Source organism: Pezoporus wallicus, unplaced genomic scaffold (genome assembly GCF_028554395.1).
Source record: "Pezoporus wallicus isolate ANWC-B61680 ecotype Strahan unplaced genomic scaffold, APGP_CSIRO_Pwel_v1 scaffold_3294, whole genome shotgun sequence".
NCBI lineage: Eukaryota > Metazoa > Chordata > Aves > Psittaciformes > Psittacidae > Pezoporus > Pezoporus wallicus.
This window is the reverse complement of record NW_026635478.1, coordinates 9,484,489-9,501,417: the sequence shown is the minus strand read 5'-3', so window position 1 is coordinate 9,501,417 and position 16,929 is coordinate 9,484,489. Positions and strand designations below refer to the sequence as shown.

Genomic DNA, 16,929 nt, shown 5'->3' with positions numbered 1-16,929 from the left:
CAAGTCCAGGTAGATGACATCAGCTGCTCTATCCCTGTCCATTAGTTCCGTAGCCCCATCATAGAAGGCCACCAAATTGGTCAGGCAGGATTTCCCCTTAGTGAAGCCATGCTGGCTGTCACCAAGCACCTTGTTGTTTTTCATGTGCCTTAGCATGCCATCCAGGAGAATCTGCTCCAAGATTTTGCCAGGCACAGAGGTGAGACTGACTGGTCTTGTAATGAGACTGACTGGTCACAGAATGTCATGCCTAAAAACTGACCCCTTATCTCATTTGTATGTTGCCTAATACCCATTAATTCTTTTTCTGTAGTTTATTTGATGTTTCTATAAACCAAGTGAATAAATGTCATTACTTGCTACCTAAATGAGATACTATAGTAGAAGAGGTGGTACCTGGGCCATGATCTTTGGCTGATCTGGGGTTAGAAACTACATGCTGAGTGTTTACAAGTAATATGTTTGGAGCTGATATAAAGCCAAGATGGTTGCCCTAATCCTGCTGTGGATGGAGCATGCAAAAAAAATTGCCTGCCTGAAGTATATGTGTGAGCACAGACACCTGTTTCTGTGTCCAGTTCCTGGCAGGATTATTGCCAACATTGCTGGCTAACTTTTGAGAGAATGTCTTTTCTAGCTTTTATTTTCTGGATATGTCTTTGTCTGATAAGGAGTGACTACTGCCTAACAAGTGTCTCAAACAAAATGAGTCTTGAGAGGAGTGGATTCTTTGCAGTCTTAGATTGTTTGACTCATAATCAGGGTACTAGAGATGGAAGGAGACAAAATAGGTCTCTATCTCGTAGTCCCACACTTGCTCCATTGTCCTGTGTCCTTCCTAGGGTTTACAATGAGAAGAGTGCTTAACATATTTTATTGTTGTAACTAAAATTTGCCTCTTTCTGCAGTGGTTCCTTTACATGTGCACACAACTGTATATTCAGTGCCTGGTAATCAGAATACACTGACCCTGGAGTAATGTATCTGCCCCTGCTTTTTATTCTGCCAGGTTTTGCAGTGAAGAGGATGCCCGTATTGTGTTGGCTAAGCTAGAGCAGGTGATGGCCAGGTCAGGAGAGGAAGCATTGGCACAAGTTAAAAGATCAAATACTTTGTAAGGCAAGGACTGTTTAAAATTATGTTTCTTTCATAGTGAGTTCAGCACAAATTGTTGCTGTCAAGCACCCCTTAGCAAAGGCGCACTCTTTGAGAGATGGGACTTCATCATCAGTAGAATAACTCAGCTTTGCCTGGGTGAATCATACTGGCAAATGAGCACAGGTACAAACCCAGGCTAATGTGCTGAGCCTGCTGGTTTTATAGGGTTTGTTGATTTCCTCAGGTTACTATTTGCTATTAAGGACCTTAAAGGGGCTCCCTGAAGACAGGAAATTACACTTCAGTAAGGGGGGCTTCTTTAGGTGATAAGTTTGCAGATAGGATGGGGATTAGTTCATTTTGGATGTTGTATACTGTACAGGAACTTGCTAGAGCAGTGGGAAAATGGTTATGTCTTATACAAGCTTTCATTTTTATGCTAGTATCTTGAATTTTCTCCCTTGTAGAAATGCAGGATGCTGAGTTGTAGTCAGAATGTGTTCATTTACAATTTTGTTGTTAACAGTTTAAGTTAATAAGGAGTATTATTAGTAAAGATTATTGTTCCTGAAGTAATGTGTGGTTAATGTTGTGTGGAGACTCTGCCTTGAGGATGGAGGATTTGTAAATAAAGGAAGGAGAGGCACACTCTGTGTTTTGGGAAAAGGAAAAAAATATTTTCATCTTGAAAGTGACTGGTTTTGTCACAATGAATGAGGAGGAACTGTAGCAGGTAAAAAGAGATGAATAAAGTCCTGAGCAATGACTGCCAGTAAAAAGGGCCTTTCTTCCATGTTGTAGGGGAGCTTGGTATGCGTAACTCCCAGATTTTCAATATGAGTAACTTTAATTAAATCTCTCCCCCTTATTATGTGTCTCTGGAACTGTCATCTACAGTAACAAAAATGCACAAAATTCATAATCAAAATTGCTTAATTTTCAGTAAGCATGGATGAGAAAGCTGCTGTGCAGGTCTCTAAACCATAATGTTCTCTCCTCAAAGGAGAAACTAAAAGACTTCCTTGCATTTTTTCTTTTTGTCCATTTTCTCTCTTTTGACTTCATATTCATATGTGATCCTTGGTGGCTTGCTCAGGAAGCTCTTTCTGTGCAGTCATACCTAGCTGGTTTTTCAAGCTCACTGTAGGGAACTGTCACCACCAAGCATTTTTTGAAGCATTTGCTTCATTCAAGAAACTTATTTTGACTTTCATCTGTTTTCAAGTAGAGGAGGTCAAAGAACCAAGAGACTAAGGGATTATCATAAGGTGATGCAACAAGCAGCCTGGCTCCTTGATCATGTTATATTGATGTTGCTTGATATGCAGCTGATACTGGTGCAGAAAAGACTAATGCTGTTTGAAAAAAAAATAATCTATTCAGTGTCTTTATTTCTTCTTTCTTGCACACCTGTGTGTATTTTCCCATCTCTGTTCAGTTGTGTCACTTCTGTTACATTCCTTGTTGGAATGTAACAGCATATAACAGAATGTTGATGGCGAGTGATTTCTTGCCTTGTAGTCAGAAATGTTGGTCTTGGGCTCAGGCTGCAAGAACTCAAGAAAATGCAGCTGTATTGTAGTTGTTACTGGGAGCTCTCTAGCCTCTGCCACAGAGAGAGAGACCAGGGCCTAGTGGGGTTTCCTGGTTCATGTGGTACCCAGTCACAATCTTGCAGTCGAAATTTGGAAATCTTAAATTTCTTCCTTTGTATCAAAAGGTGAATATTTACCCTGCAGTGTTACCAGCTTTCATTTGTTAGTCTCTCATGTGTACTTTCTGCTGTGCTTAAATGTTTAATATTGATTTAAATAGAATTATCATTCTCTATGTCAAGTGCAGGGAGAATAAAACATTTTTAAAATTTGATTAAAGGCTTTTAATTCCTTTATAACTTTGAGATTCTAAGCACTTTACCTCTTTCAGGTCCATAATGTTTCCTTTGCTTTTGAGCTGATGCAAGATGGAGGACTGAAGAAACCAAAAGCTCGTCCTGAAGGTATGGACATGCATGTGGCTTCAAATTGTATATAAAAACATTATAGCAGGTGTTTGAAGTTCAACTCCATTCAAAGACAGTAGCAGTAGTGCTACAAAGTAGAGTTGTAAATGCACTTCTTGATAGTTTTCCAAAGGATTCATTGTCTATGTCTGGGATATATCCTTACCTGTGTTTCTTGTCTGGAGCAGATTCACTGAGGTATGCACATATATCTTTAGTGAATAGCCCAGGAGCTGTTTGTTCAGTGCTATGTTATAAAATCTGCTGTTATTCTCAGTAACAATCCAAGCAGGAAGCTTTTCATTGTCTGTGATTCTTACAGTTAGCACTGGCTTGGACCCTTGTGATCAGATTTCAATGGCTGATAAATGAAAGGCTTTTGGCTTTTACTTTGTTTTGTTTTGGTTAGGTTTTTTTTTAAGAGAACCGGTAGCAAATCCTGTACTTGATTTATGTGAACTTTGGAGTCAGAACAGAAAAGTATAAAACCTGATTTTTTCCTTTAAAGTCTCTGAACCTTGAATTAATTAAAGGTGAGGTCTGCATTATTGCAAGCACTAGGGATAAAAAGAGGAATTAAAACTTTGTAACTGCTAAATGAGCAATTTTTATTCCTGATGTTACAAATTACATAGGTGTTAGAGGCTTACACAGAACAAAAAAAAAAATGAGAAACACCCAAGAAATGTTAATTTCGACTTAATATGAGACAAAGTGGTGATAATAAATAGATTAACAAGTAGTAGAGATGGTTATAGTGGGGGAAAAAGGGCAAAAGTCAATATTAAATGCATATGTATCTTGTCAGTGGTGTTCTTTTAAATTTGGGGTTGAAAATTGCTCCTGAAGAATTCAGTGAAACAGGACACTAACTTGAGAAGGTAAAGGAGTGCTTTGAGTATTGGAGGTGAGTCAGTAGGTATGTTAGTAAGACAGGGAAACTGGAGAAATACGAATGCACAATCAGAAAATGGCAGGTTTTTGAGTGGAAGGGTTAACGAGATTGCTGTAGGAGACCAAGTAAGCTAGATAAGTCTGTTTTGAGAGAGAAGGCTTCTCTAGTTGTTTTGTTTTTATCGGTTGATCTACCAGAGGAGATTACCTTCCCATAAGGATATCTCATACCCTAACACTATCATGAGTGGTAGATCACTATAGCAGATCTGTTTGCTCCCAACAAGGTGTGTAGATTCAGTAAGCAGCAGAATATGTTTTAAGTGTTTTATTGATTATAAATTTAATTATTAGTAGACATTAGAGAGCCAAATTAGCCCATAGAACATTCATTTTCACTTTTACCTGCTGCAGGATATACAGTCTCTTGTGTGTATTTCCTCCTCTTCTGTGTTTGTACGCATTCCTGGCAGCAGTAGTTCACAGCTGCAGGAGTGAGCATGCTTGTGTGCTGGCTGTGTGGCTGAAATTGCCTATGCAATTCACTGTTGCTCTTAGAAAGCTGCTCCTGTAGAGAGAACAGTAACATTTTGGGCTTTACTTGTCACCATAGTTTCATCGAATCGTCTGGATCTTGACAGTCAGTACAGTCATGTAATACATGTTTCTTAGAACAGCAATTAATTTTATCATAATTTTCATGCCCCTCTACTCTGCTCTCATGAGACCTCACTTGGAGTATTGTGTGCAGTTCTGGTGTCCTCAACATAAAAAGGACATGGAACTGTTGGAACAAGTCCAGAGGAGGGCCCTGAGGATGATCAGGGGACTGGAGCACCTCTTGTATGAAGACAGGCTGAGAAAGTTGGGGCTGTTCAGCCTGGAGAAGAGAAGGCTGCGTGGAGACCTCATAGCAGCCTTTCAGTATCTGAAGGGCATCTGTAAGGGGAAGGACTCTTCATTAGGGACTGTAGTGATAGGACAAGGGGTAATGGGTTAAACTTAAATATGGTAAATTTAGATTGGATATAAGGAAGAAGTTCTTTACTGTGAGGGTGGTGAGGCACTGGGATGGGTTGCCCAAGGAAGCTGCGAATGCTCCATTCCTGGCGATGTTCAAGGCCAGGTTGGACAAAGCCTTGGGAGGCATGGTTTAGTGTGAGGTGTCCCTGCCCATGACAGGGAGATTGGAACTAGATGCTCTTAAGGTCCTTTCCAACCGCAACTATTCTATGATCCTATGATTCCATGATAGACTCTGATGCTCTGCAAAAAGTTTGTGTATAGTATACGCTGTTAATGCCATGTTAACGCTTATTTACTGTTTGTTCCTAAATAGGCTGGAAAGCCTGTTACATGAATCCATGAATTGGGTAGTAAATGCCTCTTGAATTAGCTATAAGATTTTCATATAAAACGTTGCCTAGAGCATAACATCGCAATTTTTATTTCTATAGCCCATGCTTTTTGCAGTGCTTGCAAGAAAGAGGTCTTGCTTAGTATCTTAGTGTTTCTTTGTACAGGTGACAAACAAAAATAGGAGCATACAGGACAGCTCCTCTTCTCTGTTCTTCCACCTCAATTGAATAGATTGAGCCAGGAGTGGAACTTGATGCTGAATTATTGCAGCAGAAGTATGTTGTAGTGGATTAATTTATTAGCCTCTAATGGGGTTATGGAGTGTGAATGTTTTAGATTAATGGAATATTTTAAACTCTTTCGATGCTTTATGGCCACTTTCAGTGAACGTTTTATTAGTTTTTGTTGGTAATGTGCATGGTTTGATCTTAAAATAAGAAACAGGAGGCTGAGAATATTCTTATTCCTGGGAATGCCTGTTAGACAGTGATCAGTAAGGAACACTGTAATCACCCACACAGGGAGGATGCATCTCACACTACTGTACTCTTTCATGCAGCAAAGGCATAACAAGATCTGAAAGTTAGGAAAATGTTAAACTAGAATTACAGTGTAACTATTGCAGCAGTGAAGGTTATTATCCATCTGTCTGAATTGTCAAGGGATGGAGGTGGAATTTCCATCAGTGTAAGATTTATAAAGAAAAAACCAAAACCATGCAATGTTAAGCTTATATTTTAATTCAACCATAGGTTAGTTCATAGCCTCAATACAGGATTTCCAAGGTAAAGTTCTCTCAGAACTGTGTTTTACATAAGATCAGACTATGTGACCACAACAGTTTCTTTTGACCCTTCTGACATGTCATTACACTGCCAAGTAAAAGCTACGTCTATTCCTTTGAGTGATGGTGCCTCCCATATCTCTCATTCCTCAGTATAATCACATGGTGTGATTGGCAGCAGGTACCTAGCTCATATTGCTGGTGGAGATTAGTAGGAGTCAGTCAGCCTTAAATGTCTGCATGAGGGCAGATGGAAGGTACCTCCCCATGACAGTGCTGCAGGTCTGGGCTCCGTTCCAGCCCCTGCTTATGCTCTTTCTGGTGCCCTTATCCCTTACTCTGCAACTCAAGGCTGCTCTCTCCTTGGGACGTGCCCTTGGTTTCCTAGCTGTGCTTCTGGCTTCCAGCAATATTTCTGCTCTACCCTCCAGATTTCTAATTCTTTACACTGGCACCTTGATCTTGGTTTATAGCATAGGCAGTTCCTGCCTCTGAACTGAAGTCAGCCAGAGGCAGGAACTGAACCCTACAAAACTTGATCATGCTGCTTCATGCTGTGTCAGCTGAGATGGAGGTTATGGTAGCTGAAAATGGGTGGTGTGGGGAAAAGAAAACCGTTTGGGAGGAATGGAGCAAATACACACTACAAATCTCTAACCACTATAGAGCTTTTTAGGCCTTTTTTTTTTTTTTCATAGAGTCAGCACTATTTTGTTTAATTGTTTAGCAAACAGAAGGGACTGCCACCATCAGTGGGTCATATCTGCTGGTAGTTGACTCCAGGTATTTGCCTTGATTTCCCAGCTTTAGAAATGCATGGTGATTGCAAAGTGTTGTTTCTCCTGGCTAAATTTACATTTTAAACCCATTTCTGAAGGAAGTGATCATGGTACAGAGGAATCAGTGCTAATTATGACTGTTCCCTTACTGAGAATGCTATGGTAATAAGCAACTTTGTATGATACCTGTAAAAATTAGAAATGTATTTCTTATTTCAGTTATTGAGATAAGACCTCTCTCTTTCATGGTGTACTACTTCACAGCAGTTAGAATCTTTCTTTGGAGCAGGAGAAGATTCTTCTGCAAATGTAAAATACAAAATCATGAATGAAATATGTAGAATAATAAAGGGAAAAGGGTAGAAAGGAAAATTTGAAATTTTACTGAAAATACCAGATGAAGTGTATATATTAGAGTGTTATCTAGCATGGGGTGGGAGGGGAAGGGAGGAGAGGTCCTGGTAGTGATTCTTCAAAACAGGCAGTAGGTGTTTCCCCTGGATCTCACATTGCTTGTATTCAGTCTGTTTTTGTATTCCTAGTTCCTTGAATGATTTTTTAAATTATCTGTTCTTCCTTACTTCTGCTTCCATATATATTGTTTGCTATGTTCTGCTTCCACCTTCATCTTTGTTCCATGTTACATGCAACCTTTATTTCTACCTTGTCAGCCTTCTTTGTGCCATGCCTTCTCCCATAGGATTACATGGCTGTGGTATTTCCTGGCATTTTATTATATGCAAAGGGTTGGGAGGTGCTAACAGAAAAGCTTTTCGTTGAGAACTGTTCCAGACCTGTTCCCTCATCTAGCATGGTAAGAAGGGGTATTAGATAATAGAAAGCTTTGAGTCTGCTAAGAGAATTCAGGCTTTGTTTACTTGTGGGCTGTAGCAATCCGGAGTTGTGGATATGTGACGTTCAGCATCTTGTATCATGTGTGTGGCTACTTGCTTGCTTCTTCTGTGGCCAGTGAAGTCATCAGTAGTATTTCCCAAAGTCTTTATCCCAGACCCTAGACAGAAGTATTCTTTCTTTGTAGCCAATTTTAGATGAGGAAGGGAATTTCTTTTTTCCCATTTTGCGGAGAAGTTAGCTGTGGCTTTGTTACCATGAAGCTGTTTAAAAGTGCATCATATGGGACATTTAAAAAGCTTGCCTTGGGGAGATCAGAACTCTGTGGGGTTTTTTGTTGCTGATCCCACTGGCTCAGAGAGGACTTTTATTCCTTTGAGGACAAATGAGGGAAAACAAAAAGCAAATTAAGGATTTCTCCTTTTCTTTCACAGATGTTGTCAACTTGGATCTGAAGTCTACCCTCAGGGTTCTATACAACCTGTTCACAAAGTACAAGAACATTGAATGACCGTGGAAGCTGCTGAGGTCTTCATCCTTCCAACCTTAGGCAGAAATTACAATAAACACACCCTCTGCACGCTCCCGTTGTGCCTTATGCTATACTTCATGCATTCTTTCTACAGTTGATGTGGTCTGTCTGTAGCTGTTTATATGACAATCCCACTAAAAATAATGCATGTGTATTCTCTAAGTCACTTGAAAATGCGTAGTATTTCACACTTTTACCAGAAGATACTGCTGGGTCTGTTGTTTGTAATGATCAACAAATGTTCTTTTGATAAAGGAAATATACCACTAACTTCTTTAATAAGCAGGGAAAACATGAGGCTTTCCTCATGGCTGGAGCCTCTTTGATTCTACAATAGAATTTCTTTTGCATAGTCCTTGATTGCAGCTGGCATTTGACGATTTTCCAGGCTTAAGTGTTAGCAATAGAAAATCAGCATTGTAATTTATATAGAAGCTGAACCTTTCCTGTTAAATAACGTTTTTTATGTTCTGTTGGGTGGGTGGGGCTGAGGGGAATTATAGGCACTATCTGAAGCTAGTGGCAAAAACTTCAGTTTTTGTGTTAATCTCGTGCTACTCAGTGTTACTTCCATTCAGTGTTTACACAGAGTAAGTCTTTCAGTGGAATGACCAGGTAATCTTTTGATGTCTATTTTTTATTTCATCTCCCTTCTAGGAGAAAATTGGTTGCTAGAGCCACTGTTTCCTGTTTAACACATAGCTTCAATCAGGTCTGGCAGGAACTGGTCAAATGGGCGTGGGCTGAATTAATGCATTTTGCCCACAATCCTTTCTGAAACGAACACAGGGAATAATGAGTTTGACAGTTTAAAGGCTGACTTTATTTCATGTAGCTGAGTTAGAGGCTCAGATTCATTCCTTTTGGAGTTATTGGCAACTGTACAGATCTGGGGCTCAGGCTTTTATAAGCAGAGCTTTATGTATTTTCTTTCCTAAAGAGAAAACCTGAATTTCTGTATAAATAAGAGCTTGCTTTTGCTTAGGGATTGCACTGGACTATTGCAAGAGGCAACCCAATGGTTAGCACTTAAATGTGAAACTCTTCAGTGACCAGTTATGCTGCAAACTAATTCCATCAAGTTGCCCTGTGCCATTCCAAGAAATACTCTGCTAGGCTCTGGCCTAGTCCTACAGTCTTTTAAGGTGTTATGGATTTCAGTGGACTCTGTTTTAAAAAAGGATTGCTAGATTTATCCGGTAGACTCTAGTTACCTTATAGTACTTCACAGGTTTCATTTGTAGAGCTTTTCCTGGCTGATGTGGTAGGTACAGCAGTGCATACAAGAGGGCTGCATTGGAACATGAGTCATCTTGAGTAGAGTTTTGAGGAGAGCTTTGCAAAGGAAATGGGATTGTCATTTCCAGGGTAAATTATTTGTGGAATACACTTATAATAGTGTGGAGTGCACAGGGAACAGATTTGACTGCTGCTTTTATGTATCACAGCAGTAACTATTCTTTTATGGGCAGGCGTCATTTTGCATGAAACATTAGGCAGAGTGCCCCAAAGAGAAAGCAGGTAGTATTGCTCTTCTCCAGGGGCTCCCTGAAGTCCTGTTGTAAATAGGCATCTTCCTTAAAAATTGATTTCTTACACTAAACATTATTTACCCTTCTGAGTTCAAGAGGAAACGTGCTATTTGAATGGTATAATTTAAAAATTGGAATTTTCTCCTTCCCTCCTTAAACATTTTCTTTTAATCTCAGAAAGAAATGGGCTTCTGCATCTTTGTTTCATATTTTGGGGTTCTGAGTAGTATTTGAATGGTTTGGGTCACCTCCCATCACACCTCCAAAACAAAGATGGAAGGAAGTTGCCCTTTATTTCCATGAAAAAAAATCATATATTACCCGAATTTTTAAGGTTCTGTGAGGAATTATTGCTTGTTTGTGCTTTAGAAGGGAGCTGACCTCTTGCTGTTTATACAGAGCCTAGAACAATTGGACTTGAATTTCAGATGAGGCCACTAGACTTTACCATGACACTAGCAATTATTACAAAGGAGACTTTCAGAGGCACTTAAGGCCTGGTGGGTCAGCTCTCCTGGCAAGTTAATGAAATTGTTCTAACTTTTCATGCTGTAAAACAGGGGTGTCATGAGGCTGGAAGGTGATTGAACTGAAAGGTCAGACTTTTAGTTCAATGCAGTATTACTTGTGGAAAACAAGCCTGTTGAAGAGCTTCTCATTCCACCCACTTTCCTTCAGGTGATATGGAAGTGCCGGTACTGTTTGTATTCTCTGAGTAGCTCGGAAGTACCTTCAAAAAATCTAGTTTTTTAAATTGCAAGCAATATTAATATCAAAAGCAAACAAAATAAGAGGAGATTGATAGGAGCAGTTTGCCTTTGGGATGGGGAATGACTATTTCTGAGATGGTATTGTACAGCTGGCATCTTCATTGCATGTGAGCAGATGTGAACATTTTAAAATAGCTTCTGTTTTGTTCAATTATATGCTTCTGGTCACTTTGCAGAAACCTGAGGCCCTTCTGTACAATCTGAGGCATGGGTCCCTATTAGCATTCCATACATTAATATCCCTGTCAGTCAAGACTGCAGGCTAGATGCCCTGAACAGCTTGGGGGAAGGTGTCATACCCTGTTTTGTTATAAGTCTGTTGATAAATGTTGTACAGGGAAAATACATTTTTCATTCCTTGGCTCCTTGCTGTCTAGCTGGCATAGATGCTGTATTTATTGCTAACCAGATTGCAGGCAGGGTGGATTTAACTGAACTCGAGCTTCATCCCAATCAGTCCAGTTTGCAGGAAGAACAACGTAGGTAAAGCTTCTCTAAACACCTGCTTTTGTCATGCCTTTCTGTTACATATGCATGATACTTAGTTCTTTTCCTCTCAAAAAAACCCAAGTCATTGTTAAAAATGTTACTCATGAACTCTTTGTGCTGCTAGAGTTTTAGCTATGTTCCTGGGTGCCAGGAGGGTAGTTCTGAATCGTGTTGAGTTCATCTGGAATGTTGAATGCTCTGTGGCATTAAAGCGTCTGCATTTGTAAGTACATAATGAATGTCTGTCCTTTCCACCCTGTACAGCTTGCCTTCTAGGTGCATCTGCTTGACATACTCAGTTCCACTGAGCTGTATTGCCACAGGAGAAGGCCAGATACTTCTCAGCTGCATCCTGTGTTTCAAGATGAAAAACAAACAGTGGCAGATATTTTAAAATCAGTTTAAACCTTTGTGTGATTTCTGACCCCTCTTCCCCACACCAGTGCTTTCAGTGTTAATGTATTTTTTAAGAGTCTTTTCTACTGTTTTTAGCAGTGCTTACTCTGGATTTCTAACTACTAAAAACCAGCCTTGCAGATAAAATTCTGGACTTGTCACAAAGCTGGATGTCTCCAGCATATGACAAGAGTTGTGTACTGTAAGCAAGTTACAATGCAATGCTATGTTTGCTAAAAATCACAGCAGGAGTGTTATGCATGGTTTGTGACAGTTGTACTATTTATTCAAATAAATAAATAATGATCACTTGGCTTTCTACATCTCCTTTTTTTGCTAAATGGACATGTCTGTGTGAAGAACTTTTGAAAGGTGAACTACAGCCATCTTTTTTTGTCAAGGATTCTAGATGTATAATGATCTCTGAAGACCTAGCAAAGCAGTGATCTTGGATTTCTGGCCCTGGTGCAGGTGATTAAGATTGTACAGGCAGACACAGATGAGCTCTGTCTTTTTATCTGGCAGATGGACACAATGAAGTTAATGTTTTGCCTTCTACAAGAGAAAAGTAACTGAATTACACTTTCTGGTACTGTTAGAAGACTTAAGGCCCAGTTCTTCCACAGCAACACCGAAGTGAAGCCTGACATGCCACAACTAGTCCCATGTGTGCCTACAGAGCACTGGGGAACCCAGAAGTGCAGGTAAATCTGTAGTGATAGTGAAAATGTCTCCATTTGTGTGCTTCCCTTTGGTCTGGTATGGGGAGAGCATAGAGTGGCTCTCCAATAAAGCAAAGCCGTGTGGAGAAGCAGGAAAGTGCATTATCAGAAGTTGTTATTGGTGGGAGTACTGTTGATTCCTTGAATTGTTCTTCAGTGGCTATTTGTATGGGGGCCAGGTGTATGTATGTGTGTGTGTGCATGAAGTGTGCAGTGGGAGTGTACAGAAAGACTGATGGGGGAGAAGGGAATGAAATCAAATGCAACTCTGATAGAGGATTTATTAATGCTATTCTACAAAAGACTGGATACGACATGCACTGGTAGCAACATCATTTCTCAGAGGAAAAAGGGTGCCTGTCCATGTGTGTTTCAGACTTGTTTTTTTTTTAGCACTGGTTCACTGTATTGTGAATGAGGCTTTGAAGAAAGAAGTCCTTTGTGTTGCCATTTGAAATGGGAAGAGACCTAGAAATTACAGATGGGTTTCCCAACATTTAATTCTTCTTCCACCCTCTGCTGATTAGAAACTGGATTTGTCCAGAGTTCGCTATAGCATCTCCAACTGTACCTTCCTTTTGTTTTTTTTTTTACTTACTACATTTCTAGGCTGCTTCACTTCTGCATAGGTAAGAAGGTACACTGGGTCTTTGCTAATTTGATCTATAGTTCTATTTGCTATCTGCTTAGAAAATAGTTAATTTTTCCCTTTCATTAAGGATTTTGGGTTATCAATTACTAAGAATTCATGGGAGCTGGGAATCTGTTTTCAGCCCACTTTTCTTACCAAATTTAGGTCATCCATTCTTGTATGTGGCATAGAGCTAAATACCGTAGTCTCTTAACAGCATTAAACCAGACCAGCTTAATTAGTGTGTCTGCCTACTGTCTCATTCAGGGATTTCATGGAGGACTGCAGAGTTGCATTTGATTTCTCACAGAGTTAATGAATGTATGTGGTACTGGAAGGTAAACATCGAGGGAAATTGGTTGGTGTAGGGAGCTTTCCCACTTTAATCAGAGCTGGAAAAGGGAAGGAAGAACAGCAGCACTGCCTAGTGGAGATAACTCTTATCTCAGATGAAAGTTTTATGCCCTGGTGTGGCTAATTCTGTAGGGACAAATGAATTAATCTTCCTCTGCCTAGGTTTTTCCTTCTACCAGATAGGCAGAGTAGTGCTGATCTGCTTTATAAAGGGCTCAAAGGACCACGAGTAAAAGGTGTATTGTAGCACCATGATTTTGGCTGCTGTTGGCATTCTATTTTTATATGCAAAGAAAAGTGCCCTGTGAGTCGCCCCAGATGCAGACTAGCACACGGTCATGCCACACAGCGCCATGGAAGAATGATTGTATCTTTTTAATACTTTCTGGTGTTTCAGGGGTTGCAGGGTTGCATGTTTCCTGCATTTGTATTTCTGTTTATTTTAGCCTCCAGCAGGGACCTAGCACATAGACAATTAAGTTCCTGTTAGAACCGTGGTTTCATTTTAGCAGCAGTCAGTACCGGGCTGCACAACTTCCCTCTCGCGTACTCTGCGTACGTCACACTGCCCTGCATGGAAGCCCGCACCTTTGGTGCGGGATACTGCAAGCCTGGGAAGCAGTCCCCTCTCCCCATAAATTTCATCACGCCTGCTGGGACAAGATCTTAGAAGAGTTTCTGGGAATTACTGAAGGAGAGAATAGTAAGTTCGGGAAAATGGACTCTTTGGGGTGCTTCTTTTTAAATTTTATATATGTATATTTAACTGTAAGACTTTCTGTGTCCGCTTGTATTTGCTTTGTGTATCTTGCTAAGACGACATCCCTTCTGATGCTAAGGAGCCAAAATAGCTCTTGAAAGGTCTGGTACTAAACAGGGAAGTAAAAGTAAGTTTTAAACTTATGTATTCTTTTTTTCCCCCCTTTTTTAATAATAGTTTTCTGAAGGCAGAAATTACTCTATTACTATATTACAGATATTACTATTAATTCCCATGAACTTCCCACTTAGTTTTTGTTCCGTCCTTTGTGCAATCTAGTTAGAAAACTCATAGGAAGTGTGTTTGAGCTAATACAGAGTAGGGCCTTTGTCTTTTCAAACAGGAAATAAAACAGTTGAAATGATTTGGTAACACCAGTAGGTGCCTTGTGTATATTCTACAGCTAGTTTGTGCACCAGAGACTACTGGTAGCTTATTAGTGCTTTATATTGTTTATCAGGGATATCTGGGAGCCAGACTCTGTGAAGTAGTAAAAGTTGAGTTGACACAACTAAAAAATTGGTTGTTTCTTTGGTTTTTGTGGCATTGCAACATTGTGCAACAGTCTAGCTCTTGATCTGAGAAAAATTCACTTGTTGGCTGCCTTAGGTGGTACAGGAGAACTAAAACACCTCTGTGTGTTTACAGACAAGCCTGTACATCTATGATGTTCTCAGATAATGAGGACCAAATTATGCTATTTCATAGAATCATAGACTGGTTTGGGTTGGAAGAAGCTTGAAGACCATCTACTTCCAACCCCCTGCCATGGGCAGGGACACCTTCTACTTGACCAGGTTACTCAAAGCCCCATCAAGCGGGGCCTTGAACACAGCCAGGGATGGGGCAGCCGCAGCTTTTCTGGGCAGCCTGTGCCAGGGCCTCAGCACCCTCACTGTGAAAAATTTTTCCCCAATGTGTAATCTAAATCTCTAATTTCATTTGAATAATCAATAATTAAACCCCAATTTTATTTAAAAATGTCATCGTGAAATGCTTCTACAAAATATATTCAAGTGGTTGTCTCCTACAATGATCTCTTCTGTATATTACTCTTTGAAATGCTACTGTCTAGGACCGAGCCTTGCAGTAATGCAGCTTGCCACATGAAGGACTGCTTGCAAATGCTAATTATTAATAATAAGCAATGAGTCTATTAAATGTTAAGGAAATGCAGTTCTCAGGCTCTGAAATGGCTGTAGGAAATCAATGTTGATAAATGTGAGGTAAAACACATGGGGGGGGGGAATCAATACTAGCTCTACAGGTAAATGATGGGCTTTGAGTGGTGTGTTGCTGTTTTAGGAATAAGGTCTTGGGGATATAATAGATAGTTCCATTAAAGTGTCAACTCTGTGCTCAGCAGTGATCAAAAAAGCAAATACCATTAGGAATTAGGATGAGAGGAGCTGAGAACAACATTGTGAATACTGTGGTGCACCTCTCTAAATCTGGGCAGGTCTGATTCCCAGCACTTCACCAAAGGCTGTGGTAGCCCTGGAGAGAGTTCAGGAGAGTGCAGGCAGGAAGATCAAAGGTATTACAGACTGGTTTCCCTGGGAAGTATAACTAAGATGAAGGCTTTGCTTCCTCAGGTTTGGAAAGAGGTGACTGTTGAAGGTGTAGACATACATATCTACTACTCCATGCAGACATATAACTTGAAGTAGTAACACAGTGACGTGAAGAATGAGTCTGTTGGTCTTCTTTGCACCGTGCATAGTAGGGACCTTCAGGGAAAGCTGGAAGGTGGCATGTTAGAGCAAGCAAGAAGGTGGTAGGGCTTCATGCAAGGTAAAGTCATGATCTTTGGCTCCTCACTGCTGGATGGTGATACACATATTCAAAGGGTGAATGGGAAGTTCATGGGAATTAAATATGTTGGCAGCTTCTAAATACTAGGATGCCGATTTTAATGTAGGAAGGCTGGACTGCAGGCTATTGAAGAGTTTTAGGAAAGTACCTGTGTATGCTTGCTCTCTTCATGCGTGTTTTTTCATCCTAATTTTCTGCTGTAAGGGACTGGATACTAGACAAGCTATCAGTACTAGACAAGGTCCCCAGTATAGCAATTTTAACACTCTACTGAGTAGGACACACAGGTCTGAAGCCTTAGAGGATATTACCTTATGCTATTGCAAATTATTAATTTCAGGTCTTTTCTTACAGGCCTCCAAATTTTATTTTAAAGAGTGGCTTCTGATGTTTGGGTTCCTTGGCCAAAAAGAGACCAAGGATCCGGCAGGCAATACACATCGCTTAGGTGTGTAAATAGTCAAAGTAAGTAAGAGATGTACAAGTTGAGTTAGTGTAAAAGGAAAGCTGAGTTAGTGTAAGCAGTGGTTTGCACAGACAATTACAGAAGACTTATGAGGAGGACTTCCTAAGGTGCAACAGCTATCAGAAACCTAATTTCAAAGTAAGTTGTCCTTAGGTTGCTCTGTATTAATTAACTTTTCTCTTTCAGTTAATTTCATTTGGGTAATCTCGGGTAGTGCAGCTTTTCCTTAGGCACTAAATGACTCATTCTCCTCAATTTTACCAAGAACCTTTTTAGAGACAGCTTTCAGTTTTGCAGCCACCATAATGAAACCAATTCTCTTGTGACCCTTTCTCCTGGTGGTTTGCTGGGAATTTTATGCCTAATTTGTTTTACCAGATTGATATGCAAAAGCATCCAATGGCTATTTTCTACCAATATTCTAACTGAAAAATGCAAGTCAGGGAGCCTTGAGAGGGAGGGCTGCTGATACGGGCATCTTGGGTAGCCAGTAGGAGTCCTCTCCATGTGAACCTCTAACAAGGAGCATCTCACATTCTGTTAAAAAAGAACAAGTAGAGTCAGCCTTCCCTCTCCTACAGTGGCCTCTTTCCTTTCTCTGGCTTCTGCTGTCCTCCAACACAACTCCTAGCTGGGTTGGAAAACTTTACCCATGGTTTTGGGTTTGTTGATAAGACATTTTCACTGTTGCACT

General features: G+C 40.2%; 1 protein-coding gene across 3 annotated transcripts in view; it reads left to right on the top strand.

Annotated features, from left to right (window-relative positions):
- Nucleotides 1–11,796, top strand: part of PARVB (parvin beta) — a 70,273-nt gene extending 58,477 nt beyond the window's left edge. For all 3 annotated transcript variants that reach the window (XM_057427157.1, XM_057427175.1, XM_057427167.1), the window contains exons 12-13: nucleotides 3,025–3,097; nucleotides 8,203–11,796. In XM_057427157.1, the coding sequence (XP_057283140.1) occupies nucleotides 3,025–3,097; nucleotides 8,203–8,279 (150 nt within the window). In that variant the 3' untranslated portion in view covers nucleotides 8,280–11,796. The remainder of the gene's footprint in view (nucleotides 1–3,024; nucleotides 3,098–8,202) is intronic.
- The last annotated feature ends 5,133 nt before the right edge of the window (nucleotides 11,797–16,929 follow it).